The 17,277-nt window shown below is 43.9% G+C and overlaps 1 protein-coding gene across 1 annotated transcript in view; it reads right to left on the minus strand.

Moving 5' to 3' along the window:
* Positions 1-4,950: 4,950 nt before the first annotated feature.
* Positions 4,951-17,277, minus strand: part of angptl6 (angiopoietin-like 6) — a 21,731-nt gene continuing 9,404 nt past the window's right edge. Inside the window, exons 2-6 of the mRNA XM_041177085.1 lie at positions 15,913-16,592; positions 13,939-14,131; positions 8,598-8,791; positions 7,449-7,719; positions 4,951-7,345 (exon numbers count right to left, since the gene is read on the minus strand). Coding sequence (XP_041033019.1) covers positions 7,161-7,345; positions 7,449-7,719; positions 8,598-8,791; positions 13,939-14,131; positions 15,913-16,554 — 1,485 coding nt within the window. The 5' untranslated portion in view covers positions 16,555-16,592 and the 3' untranslated portion in view covers positions 4,951-7,160. The remainder of the gene's footprint in view (positions 7,346-7,448; positions 7,720-8,597; positions 8,792-13,938; positions 14,132-15,912; positions 16,593-17,277) is intronic.

The following is a 17,277-nucleotide window of genomic DNA, read 5'->3' on the forward strand; positions in this document are numbered from 1 at the left end:
AGCAATGACCATCTCCAACAAGAGAGAATTCAACCATCGCCATGGCATTACCATCGCTGAATCCTCCACTATCAACATCCTGAGAGTTACCCTTGACCACAAACTGAACTGGACTAACCATATAAATACTGTGGCTACAAGTGCAGGTCAATGGCTAGGAATCCTGTGATGAGTAACTCACCTCTTGACTTCCCAAAGCCTGTCCACCATCTACAAGGCACAGGTCAGGAGTGTGATGGAATACTCCCCGCTTGTCTGGATGAGTGCAGCTCCAACAACACTCAAAAAGCTCAACACCATCCAGGACAAAGCAGGCTGCTTGATTGGTACCCCATCCATAAACATTCACTCCTTCCACCACTGATGTACAGTGGCAGCAGTGTGTACCATCTACAAGATACACTGCAGAAACTCCCCAACCCCTCCTAAGACTGTACCTTCAAAATCCACGGCTGCTAACATCTAGAAGGACAAGGATGCAGAAACATAGGAACACCACCACCCGAACGTTCCCCTCCAAGCCACTCACCATCCTGCTGTGGAAATATATCGCTGTTCCTTCATTGTTGCTGGGTCAAAATCCTGGAATTCCCTGTCTAACAGCACTACCACTGTGCTAAATGGGACCATTTTTGAACAGGACTAGCAAATCAAGACTGGGCATCCATGAGTTGCCCCTCCCTAACTGCCCTTCTCAAGGGTAGTTGGGGATGGGCAATAAATGCTGGTCTAGCCTGCGATGCCCACATCCTGTGAATGAATAAAAAATATAACAGGAGCTGTAGGAGAGAAATAGTTCTAAAGTTTAGAATTTTTAATCCAAAATAGTTAATGAAAAAAATTAAATACTTGTAACATTCTTGGCTAAAAACTAGTGGTGTCCAATGAAAGGACTTGCAGTGTGATTAAGAAGTGAAGGATTGACAAGAAACAGATTAATGCTTCTCTTTTGCAGGTCAGTTTCTGGGTCATCCGAGAGATTTTCACCAAACGGATTCTTAAAATAAGAGTTGAAGTTCTCGGGCACTTCATCAAAATTGCAAAACTGAGTCTCTCTTTATCCTGAGTGTGGCTTTGCAAAAGATGCAGGTTTGAAGAGTGACTTTAATAATTAGTTATATGTACTGGAGCTGAGACTTGCGCCACATGTGCAATGTTGAGAGGTTGTTGCAGATAAAGATGATGCAGCTTTGCACCTTCTTAACTTTAGAACTTTAACTTTTGATAACAACAGCCCTGCATAAGTAACATTGACCCTCAGTTATTTCACTGAGTGTACCTACCCTAAGGTGCAGTCTTAGGAGGGGTTGGGGGGTTTCTGCAGTGTATCTTGTAGATGGTACACACTGCTGCTACTGTACGTCAGCGGTGGAAGGAGTGAATGTTTGTGGATGGGGTACCAATCAAGCGGGCTGCTTTGTCCTGGATGGTGTTGAGCTCCTTGAGCGCTGTTGGAGCTGCACTCACCCAGGTAAGTGGGGAGTATTCTATCACACTCCTGACTTGTGCCTTGTAAATGGTGGACAGGCTTTGGGAAGTCAAGAGGTGAGTTACTTGTCACAGGATTCCTAGCCATTGACTTGCACTTGTAGCCACAGTATTTATATGGTTAGTCCAGTTCAGTTTGTGGTCAATGGTAACCCCCAGGATGTTGATAGTGAGGAAAAAGCAAATGAGTTTATTTCCGTTGCAGAAACTTCAGGATCTCCACAATCTTCACGGATTAATGACAATAATTTCAGTTTTACCATGTACACCAGTATTCAGGCTGTCAAAAACGTGGGTGGCAAGTGAAGGATCCTTTTTAACCTACTTCGAAATTATTGTTTGTTTCTCAGGAACCCCCTGTATTGAACAATGTACCAGACCGAGAGAGCTAACAGTTGAGATGTTCAATCAGTGCAGGTGGAGGAGGAAGTTTATGGATGAGCTTATTTTCAAAACTAGATTTGGACAATTGATGGGATTATGGTGAGAGTTTGAATATTTGTGTTGCTGGTGGAATGAATTGAAATCTGTAATTATCAGAGGAGATGGAAGTGGTGAAATGAAGTTTTTCTATTTGATTAATCTTGATTTCAGCAGTAAGGATCCGGTTCCATGAATTCATTTGGGGTCCTCTGTACTAAATTGTTTTTTTTGTGAATTGCATTTCCGTTTTCGGAATCTCCAAGACCACAGGCATGATGTTTTTGATACTTGTGGGTTTTTTCTAGATTGTTCTGTGCTGTGAAGATTTTTTTTCTCTACCTAAATTGTTTGCTTTTTTTGTGTGGATTTTAATCAACTTCAGCCAAACAAACACACTGTAGGTTCCAATAACCTCTATCAGAAAGGATAGCATTACTAGTTACTCAGCTTCTCCTCTCGGCTTTTTAACAAGCTCGGGCAGAAAAAGCTGCAAAGTTGTGGTATTAGTTTAGGATTGCTACAAGGCTATGGAGAGAGGTTGGAGCAGTGGAATTAATTGGGGATTCATACAGGGCTATGAGGAAAGAGTAGGCTAGCGGGGTTTGATTGGGGATTGATATAGGGTTATGGGGAGAGTGCGGGGCAATGGGATTAGTTTGGGATCAATACAGGGTGATGGGGAGAGGGTGGAACAATGGGGTTAGTTGGGGATTGACACCGGGTGACGGGGAGAGAGAAGGGCTGAGAGATTAGTTGGGGATTGCTTTATCAAAGAGTTGGCACTGATACAATGAGTCTAATGTGCTGCTGCTATGCTGAGGCCCACTGTGATCCAGAAGTGTAAACGCTGCTATTTGTTGGCACTGGATGAATGTTGTGATTAAAGTTTTTTGTTCTTTAAAGGCAGCTGTTGAGCAGGAGAGATAAGGTTGTGTTTGAAAAGTTGGAAACTCTGACGTCCAAGGATGATAACTACTAACAGCTCAGGGATTACATCAGTTGCGTGAAAATAACACCTTGCATTCCATATTTAGGTGAGTTTAATCTCCTCCAATCTCTTTCAGGGAGGCTGAGTGTTCACCAACCATTACAATCTGCTCACGTTTTAATGTCGCTGCACACACTCCACTGGCTGAGGGGTTGTGACCAGTTGGTCTGTGATCACAGGGACTTGGTGGCCTCCCCAGTTTGATTTGACTCCAATTGATCATTTTCCTCCTTGAATCCTTACGCTGCTTTACTGGTGCAACAGGTCAGTTCACAATGGAGAACAGGCCTCTAACCTGAGCATTGGGTTTTCAGCAATGATGGTGGATCTTGGTCTCCTTTTTTGAAAAAAGATACAATTGTGTTGGAGGAGGTTCACTTGGCGCGTTCCTGGGATGAAAGCTTATCCTAAGAAGAAAGGTAGAACCTACACCAATTGGAGTTTAGAAGAATGAGAGGTGATCTAAGATCCTGAGGGGGTTTGATAGGGTGGATACAGTTTCCTCTTGTGGAGAGACTAGAACTAGGGACACAGTTTAAGAATACAAGGTCTCCCTTTTAAGACAGAGATGAGAATTCTTTTCTCAGAAGGTCATTAGCTGTGGAATTCTCTTCCCCAGAAAGTAGTGGAGGCTGGGTCATTGAATTGATTCAAGGCAGAGTTAGTTAAATTTCTGATTGACAATGGAGTTGAGGGTTGTGGGGGGCAGACAGGGAAGTGGAGTTGAGACCACAACCAGATCAGCCATGATCTTATTGAATGGTGGAGCAGGCTCAAAGGGCTAAATGGCCTCCTCCTGGTCCTAAGTCCCTGTGTTCCAATGTTAAACCAACTACAAAGTAATGGCTGAGATCAAACCATGTCTGAGAGGACCCCTCTCGCCATGGGTAGTGGTAGTGCTAATTCCATCTGATGGGGTTTACATGCAGTGTGTTGGAAATTTTAATTTGGCTGCCTTCCTGAGGAGAGAGGATGTGTGAATGATCCAATTTATGAATAACACTGCTGCATCACTCCTTGAAGCAGACGGTGTCCATTTTTCAAGTTGTGGCTTTCTGTCCTGGTAATATACAACTGCATTAATCAATTTGTAACCTTGGTGGCTTGTATAGGGTGGAGTTGTCTGGGTGTGCAAGGAGAATTTCATTACAGTGAGCAAATAATAAGTATTCTCAACCAGATACTCCACAGGTTTGAAAATACAGAATGACTGAGCACATAGTTTTACCCTGGAAATTCTAAACTTTCACTGCACAGTGTGTTGTGCAATGTTACTGATGTCTTAAAACCTTTAATGATTCACAGAAGTGACCAGCTTTGAAACTCTTAGCAGGAGCTTCTTATTAACTAAAAATTATAATCTACAATGCTGGATGTGAATTTATTGTTTCCACTCGATGTTGGCCATGTGTTGTGACTTGTATACAAGAACTATGGAAAAATGATGGCAACAAGATGGGTAACCATCTCTCTGGCTGTATGTATGCTTCCTTTCACTAGCAACATGTTCTCACCTTCACCTCAAGTCCAATTGCCTTGAATTGCATGTTCCCAGACTCTGACACAATTGATTTACGAGAGAAATTGGTCAGCAGTGAAACAGGAGCCCAAATTGAAAATGAAAGTTGAGGGTCGGCATTGTTTTTGAAGGAGGAATGAGGTTTCTTCACTGGAGACACGTCATTTAACAATTGGTTGCAAACATGGAGAACTGCCGAAAGGAATTTGGCTGATGGTCAATATCGAATGTAACCTGTGAAAGCTGTAACCATGGCACCCAGTTCCTGTGTCATTACACATTTTCCCCCGATCCCTTTTTGTTATTTATTTCCCATTGTACTGAGCTTGACAGAAAACTCAACTCGCTCACTCCACCGATGAGAGAATGTGTGATGCAGCAGCCATGGGGCAGTAACTGGGCAACAGGACGGTGTTTCTTCCATGCTACTCCACCTCCACCCTCCCCACTCCCAGATGGATACAGTCACCATTTTTACCTGTTTGGTCTTTGGTGAGGCCGACACATGACAGAAAGTTTCACACTGATCGCCCAATATTAATTGGTTTAACTCACTGATCTACACCAAAATTCTACAGTACATTACATTCAAATATTTACAGTGTTTTATATCACTCCGCAGTGTAAACTTGCATAAACAACAGATTAATGTTGAAGATGAGAATTTATCTAGTTTAATGTGTCAGTTTTCTAGTAAATAGCTGGGAGACATCTCCTGTGAAAGATTTAGCAGGTTATATAAAGAAGACAATTTGACTGTATCCTAAAGAGAAGCTACCATACAGAATATTGATGTATAATTAATCAGTGTGTACTCATGACCTGTGGTATGTTCAGCATGGAGTGGAAACTATTTCACTTCTGACAGGGACCGATAAAGATTGGAGATAAGTCGACAGGAGGTGGCTGCTCATGATCATCTGGTCGTGGTCAAGATTTATTTCTAGAGAGATAGAACTGAAAAGTTTTGCTGAACCTGTATTGAACCTTGATTTGACCACACATAGAGTACTGTGTGCAGTCATCATATTATAAAAATAGGATATTGAGGAGAGGGTGCAGAGAAGATCTACAAGGATGATGCCAGAAATGTGTGGGCTTACATATCAGGAAAGGATTGACAGGCTGGGTCTCTTTTTCTCTTTTTCTCTTGGGAAATGAAGGCTGAGGGGGTAATCTAATAGAGATTATATAACAATGAAAGGTTTTGATCAAGTGGATACAGCGAAAATATTCTATCCTGTGCGGAAGAGCAGAACTAGAGGCCATCAAAATAAGATAGTCCCCAAGAAATCCAATCAGGCATCCAGGAGAAACTTACTACAGAGAGTGGTGAGAATGTGGAACTCACTACCACAGAGTGGTTGAAGGGAATAGTATAGATACATTGTAAGGGGAAGCTAGACAAGCATATGAGAGAGAAGGGAATAGAGGGTTAGGATGATGGATTTAAATGAGAAAAGATGGGAGAAGGCTCAACTGGAGCTTAAACACCAGCATGGACTGGTTGTGCTGAATGGCCTGCTTATACTCTATATACTATGTAACCTTACCCATGTAAATTACAGGAGTGAAGTGCTGGAGAGTAAAGCTGCAGATTGTGGATACCAGGATTCTGGGATTAATGATTGACTAGAACAGTACCAGGGCTGAAAGAGTTAAATTGAAGGCAGGTTGTGTAGTCTGGGCTTGTATCTCCAAATATAGAAGATTAAGAGGTGATGTCATTGTATTTGAAGTGTTTCATAGGGTAGATAAAGTATCTCCTCATGTGGGGGGTGGTGGAGTCCAGAAAAAGGAGACATAATAAAATTTGAGTGAGGTTGTACAGGGAAAATGTGAACAAGTGTTTCCTGACACAAAGGGGAGTGGAAATCTGGAACTCTCGCTCCCCCAACCCCACCCACTCACTGCCACCCCTCACCAAAAGCTGTTGAGACAGGGGTCAAAACTAAGATTGATATTAGGCAAGGGTATTAAAAGGCAATGAAATCAAAGGTGGGTAAATGGAGTTGAGATATCAATCTCCCATTGAATGCCAGAACAGTCTTGAAGAGCTGAGTGGTTTCTTCCTGTTCCCAAAATGAGTTTGAAGTCCATAAATGTTTTTGTGTGTGTACGCCTGCATTAAGACTGTCAAATTCTCTTCCTGCATTTGCCTTACAGTTAGTGTAAAGAGAGCCAAGCCAGTATCTATTAACCAGGAAATCAACCTGATTTTTGGGTTCTAGTTTCCTGACATTTCTTAACCAGCTGGGCCTTCTCTGCTCCTAAAATCTGAATTTTTATATTTCACTAAAAATACACTACAGCTAATTTTAAAGTGTTTGGGACATACTGAATTATTTTAATAATTAATGAGCAGATCTAGTGGGTTTTTTTTTGTTTGCTGGTATATTCTGAGGATATTCATATGGTGGAGGGAAAGCTGCAGAGTAGGAGAGAGGCCAGAATGTGATTTGGGGAATTCTGTAAACTCGTGATCCTTCACCACAACATTCCTGCCCTCTGGAATATTCAGTTTGTGTCACAGGGCAGGAGGCATATTCCCAGGTTGCTCTAGTCTCATCAAGACATATTATATTCTAAGTAGGTAGTTCTGTTGTCTGTAACTTTGCTTATAAAACTGTCATTGTGCAACACAATATTTTAAAACGTATAGAGAGGTGTCTGACAATAACATGTGGGAGAATGTGACGGAAATCCTGTTTGTAAAGCAGAGTGACTATATTACAGCAATGTCTAGATTGGACGTATCATCATCACTACTCTCTTTAAAGAGTAGGCACCACCACGGAATTCAGCCCAGTAAACGCCGTCTTGGTACTTGCTGCGATAGTGCCCTCCTTTATACCACACTCCATTCAGGTTTGAGTGGGCACAGGTGTAGTACCACCAGCCTCCTTTCTGGTAGTGGGCGCAGTTACCTTGAAAGGAAAAACACCAACATTAATGAGCGAAGCATGCTTTTTGTTTGGATTTCCTTGACCTCCATTGACCGTGCGCTGTAATCCTGGGGAATGGACCTACCCGAGTACAGATCCCGATCTCTGTCCAGTGTCGTGAATTGTTTGCCATTGTGCCAGGATAGGGAGTCTCCGGCATTCCCGTGGTAGTGGCCTAATCTGAGCCTGTAGAAGTCTCTCTCTGCTTCCACATGGAAGTTGTCATACTCTGCGAACACTCTCCTCCCCTGCCAATCATCCATCAGGACAAGCAACATGTAGTCATCCTGATTGGTCAGCCAGTAGATGTTCTCCAAACCCAGCCAGTATTCACCATCTATGTTCCCAAAACCTTGCTGTAAGTGAAAACAAAGACTATTTATTGATGATAACTTCGCTTATGTGCGTAATATTATTGGAAAGAGGCTTTCGGTGCTTTGAAAGGCTTTGAAACATTTTAAGATTGATGGTAGTTCCTCTCCTATAACCTGTTCAGTTTAACTCCTCTATGTGAAACAGTTTTGAAATTGTTAAATGTCAGAACGATTCACAATTCCGTGTTTTAACTTTTTAAAAATAAAATCTTTCTGCTTTTTTTAAAATCACTCCGCTCGTTAGCAAACACTGTTTCTTCCACTGTCACCAAAACCATATCTGTTGTTATCCTCTCCCATATTCCATCCCATATCACACTCAATCCCACCCTCTGTGACCTTTTTATAGGTGTTGCACCCACCAGCACACAGAATTTAATATCTTCACCCTCATTTTTACACGCCTCGGTGGTCTAACTTGTTTCCCTGCCCATGCTGTAGCCTCTTGCTCCACACACTTTCTGCACTTTTAATTCTCCTGTGTTTCCCACATCCTCTGTCTCTACCACCATTGGGTGCTCTGCCACCTCGTCACGATACATATCCCCACTCTCCGGCCCCCCCATTCCAATTTGCTGTTGGACCCAGTTACCATGCAAATGTGTGCCTGTACCTTCGAATCCAGGTACCGCAATGTGACCTTGGACCTACCTTCTGCTTCCTGCTTCAGCTCCTGCACCTACCCCCTACATTAAGCACTTTGCAACATTTCCTATCATGTGAAAACTCTTTTTGAAATGCAAGCTTCACCATGACAGACACACCTCTGCTCACCAATTGATGGCAGAACATATTGCCCAGAAACGGGCTTGAGACCAGAGTGCTGGCCAACTGTGGTACTCAATTCTGACTTAACTGACCTTATAATTCTCCCAAGTCCTAAAAAAATTGACCGATCCATCTTGCCGTCTCTGAATGACCGTCCAGCCACCAGGGCCTTGCTGATTTTCACACCACACCTGCATCAGTCGGTTGGTGGTTCTTGGTTTGATCAGGTAGATTCCATCGGATCCATGACCTTCTTCGAAAACTTGGAGACAGTCTTTCCAGGGACCTGGTCAAGAAATCATGTGAATTTCGTCACTCCATTGTTTTCTTTTTCCCAGTGTTCATTCTTAGCATATGACTTTTGGGAGAAATGTAATTATCATCCCAATCCCCTTCTTATGGAAAAGCAGAGGGAGCAAGAGATATCAGAACTTGATTTGACAAAAAAAGGGGAAAGAAAATTCCATCTATTCAACAATACCTTGATTCTGAAACATTACAGGTGCAATAAATTGGAAGTGGAGTGAGTGTTGTGTGGACACAGGTCACCATTTTCTTTATACAGCATGGTCGCAGGAATATCAATAACTTGTACCTTCAACCTCATGATTCAATGTGCTCTAATCTTTGGAAAGGTCAGCAGCGATCCCTGTATTCGTGCGATCAGAGAACTGAAAGCTGGCACAATAGCTCAAATGCTGCATTGTCATTTCCACCTTAATGAGAAACATCCGTGGACACTGAAATGTGCGCATGGGGTTGGAGAGACTAGTTATTCAGGCGAGAGAAGAATATTCCCCAGAATCAGCTAGGGTTGCCGGCCCTCCAGAACTCGCCTGGAGTCCCCAGGAAATAAAGATCAAGCTCCATATCACTGCTGTGTGTAACCCGAGGAAAATATCATTTTCTTTAAACGTTTCTCTTTACCAGACATCAAAATAGTGAAAATGGCAAAAGGCGGGGCGGGTGGGGGGAGAGGGGGTGTGAAGAAAGGCTGTTTGGCTGACAGTCAAGCCTCATCCAGTTGGGTAATGGGTTGTCTTGCTTTCCAATCGGCACAGGAAGGCAGTGCATCATGAGGATGGAATGTGTCGGCTGACTAATGGTTGGAGAGTGAAGGTGATAAATTCTCCAGGATTGCATTTAATCACAGTTGGCAACTCCAGAATCGGCTGTTCTCCAAACAGTGTCGCTGATCTTTAACTTCCATCTGAACAGGAGGCAACCTTTCACTGGAAAGACAGCACGTGTGACAATGCTGCACTCCTACTGTATCTCACTGGATGAGTCAGTCCTGATGTAGATCTTGAGTCCTCAACCCTCTGGTCCAGAAGTGGCAGTGTTGTCAGCTGAGCTAATCTAACCCAGGCCAGGCTGACACACTCACCTGGACCCAACCATCGATGCAGCATCACGGGTTATGTTTCTCTGTTAAGCGTGGCCTGTGTCTCAGCTTGATTGACTGACTATAAATTGGGGGCTGGTAGAAAGGGATTGCAGTTCATTAGCTCATAAATAGGAGCAGGAGTAGGCCGGCTCTGCCAGTCAATATGATGATGACTGATCTGACTGTGATCTCCATTCCACTTTCCTACCTTTTCCCCACAATCCTTGACCACTTTGTCGATCACAAATCTACCCAACTCGGCCTTGAATCTATTCGATGACCGAGCCTCCACTGCTCTCTGGGGAAGAGAATTCCAAAGACTAATGACCCTCTCTTCAGAGAAGAACTTCCTTCCCGTCTCCGTCTTAATGAGAGACCCTTTATGTTTAAACTGTGTCCCCTAGTTCACTTGGTGTGTTAATGTCAGTGGTCATGACATTGTTAGATCTGTGGGAACAGCTGTGTTCTGTGGTTTAATGTTATTTTTAGTGCTTTTCTGTGATGGTGTGGCCTATTATCAGAGAAAATTTGTCTAATAGCTGCCGACAGTAGCTTGCTTTGTTATCTGAGAAATGAGTGGCAATTAACAAAAGGTCAGAACGTTCCCAACTCCACAGGCCAGTAATGATCGGGTTTTAACTCCTTGTTTCCCCCATGTGCTTTGTTTAAAATACTTTACAACGTGTTTGAATGTTGCTTTGATTTTCAGACATTCAAAAGAACAAAGAAAAGTACAGCACAGGAACAGGCCCTTCGGCCCTCCAACCCTGCGCCGATCATATTGCCTGTCAACTAAAACATTTTGCACTTCCGGGGTCCGTATCCCTCTATTCCCATCCTATTCATGTATTTGTCAAGCTGCCTCTTAAACACCACTATCGGACCTGTGATAAAAACAAAAAACTGCGGATGCTGGAAATCCAAAACAAAAACAGAATTACCTGGAAAAACTCAGCAGGTCTGGCAGCATCGGCGGAGAAGAAAAGAGTTGACATTTCGAGTCCTCATGACCCTTCAACAGAACTGTCGAAGGGTCATGAGGACTTGAAACGTCAACTCTTTTCTTCTCCGCCGATGCTGCCAGACCTGCTGAGTTTTTCCACTATCATACCTGCTTCCACCACCTCCTTTGGCAGCGATTTCCAGACACTCACTACCCTCTGCGTAAAAAACTTGCCCCGCACATCTCCTCTATAGTTTTCTCCTCTCACCTTAAATCTATGTCCCCTAGTAATTTACTCTTCCACCCTGGGAAAAAGCTTCTGACTATCCACTCTGTCCATGCCACTCATAATTTTGTAAACTTCTATCAAGTTGCCCCTCAGTCTCTGTCGCTCTAGTGAGAACAATCCGAGTTTCTCCAACCTCTCCTCATAGCTAATAACCTCCAGACCAGGTAGCATCCTGGTAAACCTCCTCTGCACCCTCTCCAATGCCTCCATATCCTTCTGGTAATGTGGCGACCAGAATTGCACGCAATATTCCAAGTGTGGCCTAACCAAGGTTCTATACAGCTGCAGCATGACTTCCCAGCTTTTATACTCAATACCCCTGCCGATGAAGGCAAGCATGCTATATGCCTTCCTGACTTATCCTTATCCACCTGCCTTGCCACTTTCAGTGACCTGTGGACCTGTACACCCAGATCCCTCTGCCCATCGATGCACTTAAGGATTCTGCCATTTACTGTATAATTCCTGCCTGTATTAGACCTTCCAAAATGCATTACCTCGCATTTGTCCGGATTAAACTCCATCTGCCATTTCTCCGCCCAAGTCTCCAACCGATCTATATCCCGTTGTATCCTTTGACAATCCTCTTCATTATCTGCAACTCCTCCAATCTTAGTGTCGTCTGCAAACTTACTAATCAGTCCAGTTACATTTTCCTCCAAATCATTTATGTATACTACAAACAGCAAAGGTCCCAGCACTGATCCCTGCGGAACACCACTAGTCACAGCTCTCCATTCAGAAAAGCACCCTTCCACTGCTACCCTCTGTCTTCTTTGACCAAGCCAATTCTGTATCCATCTTGCCAGCTCACCTCTGATCCCGTGCGACTTTACCTTCTGTACCAGTCTGCCATGAGGGATCTTGTCAAAGGCCTTACTGAAATCCATGTATATAACATCCACTGCCCTTCCATCATCGATCATCTTTGTCACTTCTTTGAAAAACTCGATCAAGTTAGTGAGACACGACCTCCCCTTCACAAAACCATGCTGCCTCTCACTAATACACCCATTTGCTTCCAAATGGTAGTAAATCCTGTCACGAAGAATCTTCTCCAATAATTTCCCTACCACTGACGTAAGGCTCACCGGCCTGTAATTTCCTGGATTATCCCTGCTACCCTTCTTAAACAATGGAACAACATTGGCCATTCTCCAGTCCTCTGGGACCTCACCCATAGCCAGTGAGGATCCAAAGATTTCTGTCAAGGCCCCAGCAATCTCCTCTCATGCCTCCCTCAGTACTCTGGGGTAGATCCCATCTGGCCCTGGGGACTTATCCACCTTAATATTCTTCATGACGCCTAACACCTCCTCTTTTTTGTTCTCAACATGATCGTTAGGACTTCACCTGTTCTTTTTAAAAAAAAAAATCAGACCCTGAACGAATTTGAGATCATGGCTGAGTAAGGGCGGGTTGAGTTGAAGAAGTAGCCCCAGGTTTCACCCTCTTGCTGGGTATGGTGCTGGTTCTACCGGCGCTTGGCTCCCTCAGTACCTCTCAATGCAGCTGCCCTTTGTTTTCTGGCAGTCTGGGCTCGATGGGCTGAAGGTGATGTGCCCCATTCGGAGGAGCAGCATTTAAAATTAAGTGAATAGGATTAAAATGGAATCTGCAAGACTGGGGTCCAAGGGGTAATTCATGTGTGTCCTTAAGACTCCATGAAGGAGGGGGAGGGAGTAGAAATGTTTGGATTTAAGTGGAAGCAGGAAGGATGGGCTTATTCACAGTCAGCATGAGAGAGGCTAGTGCGTCTGTCACGATGGCTGGTCTTAGTGTAGAACTCTCAGAAATCGAGGCTACTTTGAAGGATATTTCCCTTCTTCTCTTGTGTGTGTTGTTTCTTTTTGGAACTTTTTTGTTCCTAAATCTTTTCGCTGCTATTGGAACATTGGTCTTGTTTCATCTAGAATTCCTATGTCTATCTAGTTCACCTTTGACCCATTCTGGGAGTCACATGATCCAATGATAATGGAGTTATTGCCTAAGCGTGACCAATCTCTATCAGAGTCTACAACAGACTAAGGCATGAGGTGAGGATAAACCCCCCCACCCCCCCAAGTGGTGGAAAGATTTGGGAACCATAGGCCCAGAGTTACCTGTGCCTCCTGAGCTTGTCCCTCACATTTTTAAATGTGTTTTGCCTCCATTCAACCTTTCTTCAGTTCCTGGTTTGAAATGATTAGCAGCTGTAGATCTGACTAAGTTCAAATGGATTATTTGCTGCATGTATCATCTAGATATGGAATGATGGACAATTAAATACACAGCAATCGCCTGGTGAAGGGCTGGAAACGGCATCACACCGCAAGAGTTATTGGCACCTGTCATGGCCAAGATGTTTGAATGATGGGATAAATAATTTAACCACTAAGGAAGAATGGAGACACCCCCATGGGATCTTCACCCTTCCAAATGGAACCTCGAGGTACAAAAACTGGAATTAGTGTAGAGAAAATAAATCTAAAACTTGACACTAAAGTTATGACTCAGTGAAATCAGCACACCCTCACTTACCCTGGTGATGGACAAATCTAAGATTGAAGCTGAGAAGTTCTTTATTCAGTGATCGAGTCTTTTATAAGACTTGAGGCAAAATATATTTTGAGTTAGTTGGATGCAGTGAGGGTATTGAGCTAAATGACCTTGTGAACTGTGGAATTATTGGAAGCTTATAGGAAATGTCTACTCATTGATTATCTGGAAATGGTAGGTTTATGAATTCTGCTAGGATCAGATGTTAGTGAACTATGAGTTGTGTCTCCCTCCAGTGAGTGAGAGGTTAGAGGTTACAGCCCAGTGTTCACTCACCAGCCGTCTTGGTTGTTGTCACCGTTGGGATTGTAGTGGGAAGAGGTTGTTCTGTTCTCTTCAGTCTGTCCTGTGCCATGCTGTATACCTGATCCCTCAGTATTTCATTGCCAGAGACCAGGTTCTTGGTCCTGTTGCTGCTGCCATTCAGACTGTTGGGTATAACAGCAACAAGCGGTGGCTGTCCTGGACCCTGTTGGTAAACACACAAACCCTAGGGAGAGACTCGTACATGGAACCATCAAATATTCAACTGGAAATGCTTAATGCTTGCTTAACTCTTGGGAACTGATGAAGTGTATGGAAATCACTTGAAGGAAGAACTGACAGCTGGGGGAGTTTTGCAGCAAGGACAGTTTTCACATGACTTGTCTGCACAAGAGACCGCACTGGGTCAGAGCATGAGTGCAGAATGCATCTTTATGTAGCAACCATGAGGAGCAGTTTGTTGATGGCTGATACGCTGTGCCATATAGAATGACTAGATTTTGGGCCTACAGTTTATTCCAGGCAGAGTTCTTAACCCTGCACTGTACTGTTCTGAACTGTGCTCTTTCTTACCTGCTTCAGGTGCTGATGCAGGCTGGGGAGTAGGCCGCTGGGCATCCTGTATCACCTCAGCTACACATCCAGCTCCTCCTCCCAAAGTCACTGACCCTCACTGGGGATATCGTTTCACAGGAACTGACTGCTCTTGGATACCTGGGCCTGAGGTGAACATGTGTGAGGCTAGAGTGGAGTGTCAAAGAGTTATTTGCTCATAAAAGGCATCATTGCTGTATGCCATCCTGACTCCTCCTGACTACATTTGCTTTTAGGAATGGGAGTGTATTGGTAAGGAGAGAGACTTTTCTTTGCCATCTCCTGAGCCCAGAGGTGTAAAGACCAACTGCAACATCACGACCACTGCTGCTGCTGCAAGGCCCAGTAATCCTGCTTAGGCTGGAACTGGGACTTTCTGCTCTATAGGCATTACTCAGAGTCATGGACTATGTCTTGTTGGCCACACCATATTGACAATGTTGGTATATTATCCAAAGAGTGTGGTGTGGGTATATTATAGGTTGTGATATTGGAGGGTGAATGACAGAACATGCAGATGGAACTCTCTCGAACTGAAACAGGACAGGTCACATGACGAACAGCCTCTTTTACCAGGACCACACTGTGGAGAATAGCGGTTCCTTGAGCTATCTGGTCTCTCAAATGCTCTAAGTTATATCTTTCTGTCCAGTGAATAACATGGTTGATTTAAACTGCTCATTGTAGCACAATTCATCTACTGATGTAAAGCAGAAATTTTGAGTGCCTTTCATCCCTAACAACATGAACAGTCCACATGGTTAATGTAACTCTACAAACCCATAAACATTGTACAGTGTATTTACGAGCTTAAAGGACACAATTCTTCAAATTAGTGGCCACTTGTGTGTTACAGACCCCTGTCCAATCAGAATGGGACTGGATCTGAAACTCATTTCTGTCTTTGTCTTTGTTTTCTGCCTGTTTCAAATCTCTCACACCATTTGTTTATTTTTTTTTTAAATTTGTTCTCCAATTTTGGGATTTCTGTCAGTAAGGCCACACTTATTATTTGTTCCAAGTTGTCCTGAAGACAATGACTGTTTGTGTAAAAGGGTTTTGCTAGGACATCTCTGAGAGCATTGGTCTGATGGTACAGAGCAGGACTGGATCAGGAGGGCAATTTCCTGAAGGAAAATTGGCAAAACAATGGGTTCTTACCAAATTTGGTCACTTATTGGTGGGCTGGCACCAAAAATAATTACCAGATTAATTCACAACTTGACGTGGTGAGTTTTGAATACCCAGCCATGTGAATTACTGCTCCAGTGACCAAGAGGCCAGCTACATTCTCCTCCTCCCAGCTACATTCTCCTCCTCCCAGCTACAGTAAGCATTGAGAGGCTGTTTGTATCCGTGTTGTGTTCAGTCATCTCTATGATTCACTTTTACCTGTTGTTTCAATTGCTGATGGTGCGATGGTGACATTTGTCTGCACTGGTGCTCCAGCTGAGCAATGGTGTGGCTCTGGTTGTTCATGAGGGCGGTCAGGGCTGAGTACTTGCGTTCCAGCTCCCTGTACCTTGTCGACAGCCTTAGCACCTGGGCCGTGACATTGAGCACCTTGTTCTCCAGCTGGGAGATCTCCAGCGAGTCATCCTTCTTGCGGATAATCTCATGCAGCAACTGGGTGTAAAGTTGGGACACTCTGGAGTTCATGTTGTGGTTTTCTTTACGCAGAAACTTCACCTCATTGACCACGCCTCCATCCACCTCCACCATCTGCCTCAGGTCCCTGATTTGCTGCTGCTGTTCTCTCATCTCCTGTTGTATAGCCTGTAGCTCGCTCTTGTTCACGTTGTTGTTTCCAGCCACTAGGCTCTTGGTGTTCAGGCAGATGGGCCCTGTGAGTCGTTGCTGTGGGACAATGAAGGTGTAGGTGCACTTGCTGGGTGCTGGGCTCTCTGAGGATTGCGCAAACCGATCGTTGGGCTCCCCTGTCTGTGCATGTTTTCTGGAATCTGGTTTTCTGGAGGTCTCTTCAGATCCTGCGAAGCCAGCCAGTAACAAGAGGCTGACAGTGAATTTCAGCATCGTTCCAGATAAACTGTAGAACCCTGAAGTTTCAAAACCTGCAAGGAAACAAAACAATCTTTTAAAAACTAGGGGCACGTTGGTTGTGTTTTGTGAACTGTCTTCCTGATGCCTCCAAACAATGAGCATCCCTGTTGGATGGCTTATTCACTGGAACTGTTCTGGAGAGAGTCTGACACCTATGGAATCATAACCAGTGAGACACCCAGTGTCTCCCAAAGAATATTTGGATTTTAAAATGGTCACACTTTTTTTTTCCAAGTTCCTCCATACCTCAACCCTCCCTATTCCTCATTTCCTCCAACAACCCTCCAAGATCTCTCTGCTCCTCCAATCCTGGCCTCTTATACATCTCTGATTTGCATTGCTCCATCATTGGTGGCCATGCCTTCAATTGCCTGGGCCCTAACCTCTGGAATTTCCTCCCTAAGTCTCTCGCTTGCTCACTCATTCTCTCGCTCTCTTCCTCCCTCTCTCCCTCTATCCCTCTCTCCCTTTCTCTCTCTAACCCCACACATTCTTAGGCTTGGTGTCAATGTTTTTTCTCAGAAAGCTTCTGTGATGTGCTTTGGGTCATTTTACTTAAAAAAATGCTTTATAAACACAAGTTTTGATTGAAAGAGAATGGAAAAAGTAATTGTAACATTTCTAGCTGCCCCGTGTTCATTCCTGAAGAGCTTGGGGAAAGGTCTTTGTCCTGTCCATCTATCTCTGCTGACATGT

Source organism: Carcharodon carcharias, chromosome 30, assembly GCF_017639515.1.
Source record: "Carcharodon carcharias isolate sCarCar2 chromosome 30, sCarCar2.pri, whole genome shotgun sequence".
Classification (NCBI taxonomy): domain Eukaryota; kingdom Metazoa; phylum Chordata; class Chondrichthyes; order Lamniformes; family Lamnidae; genus Carcharodon; species Carcharodon carcharias.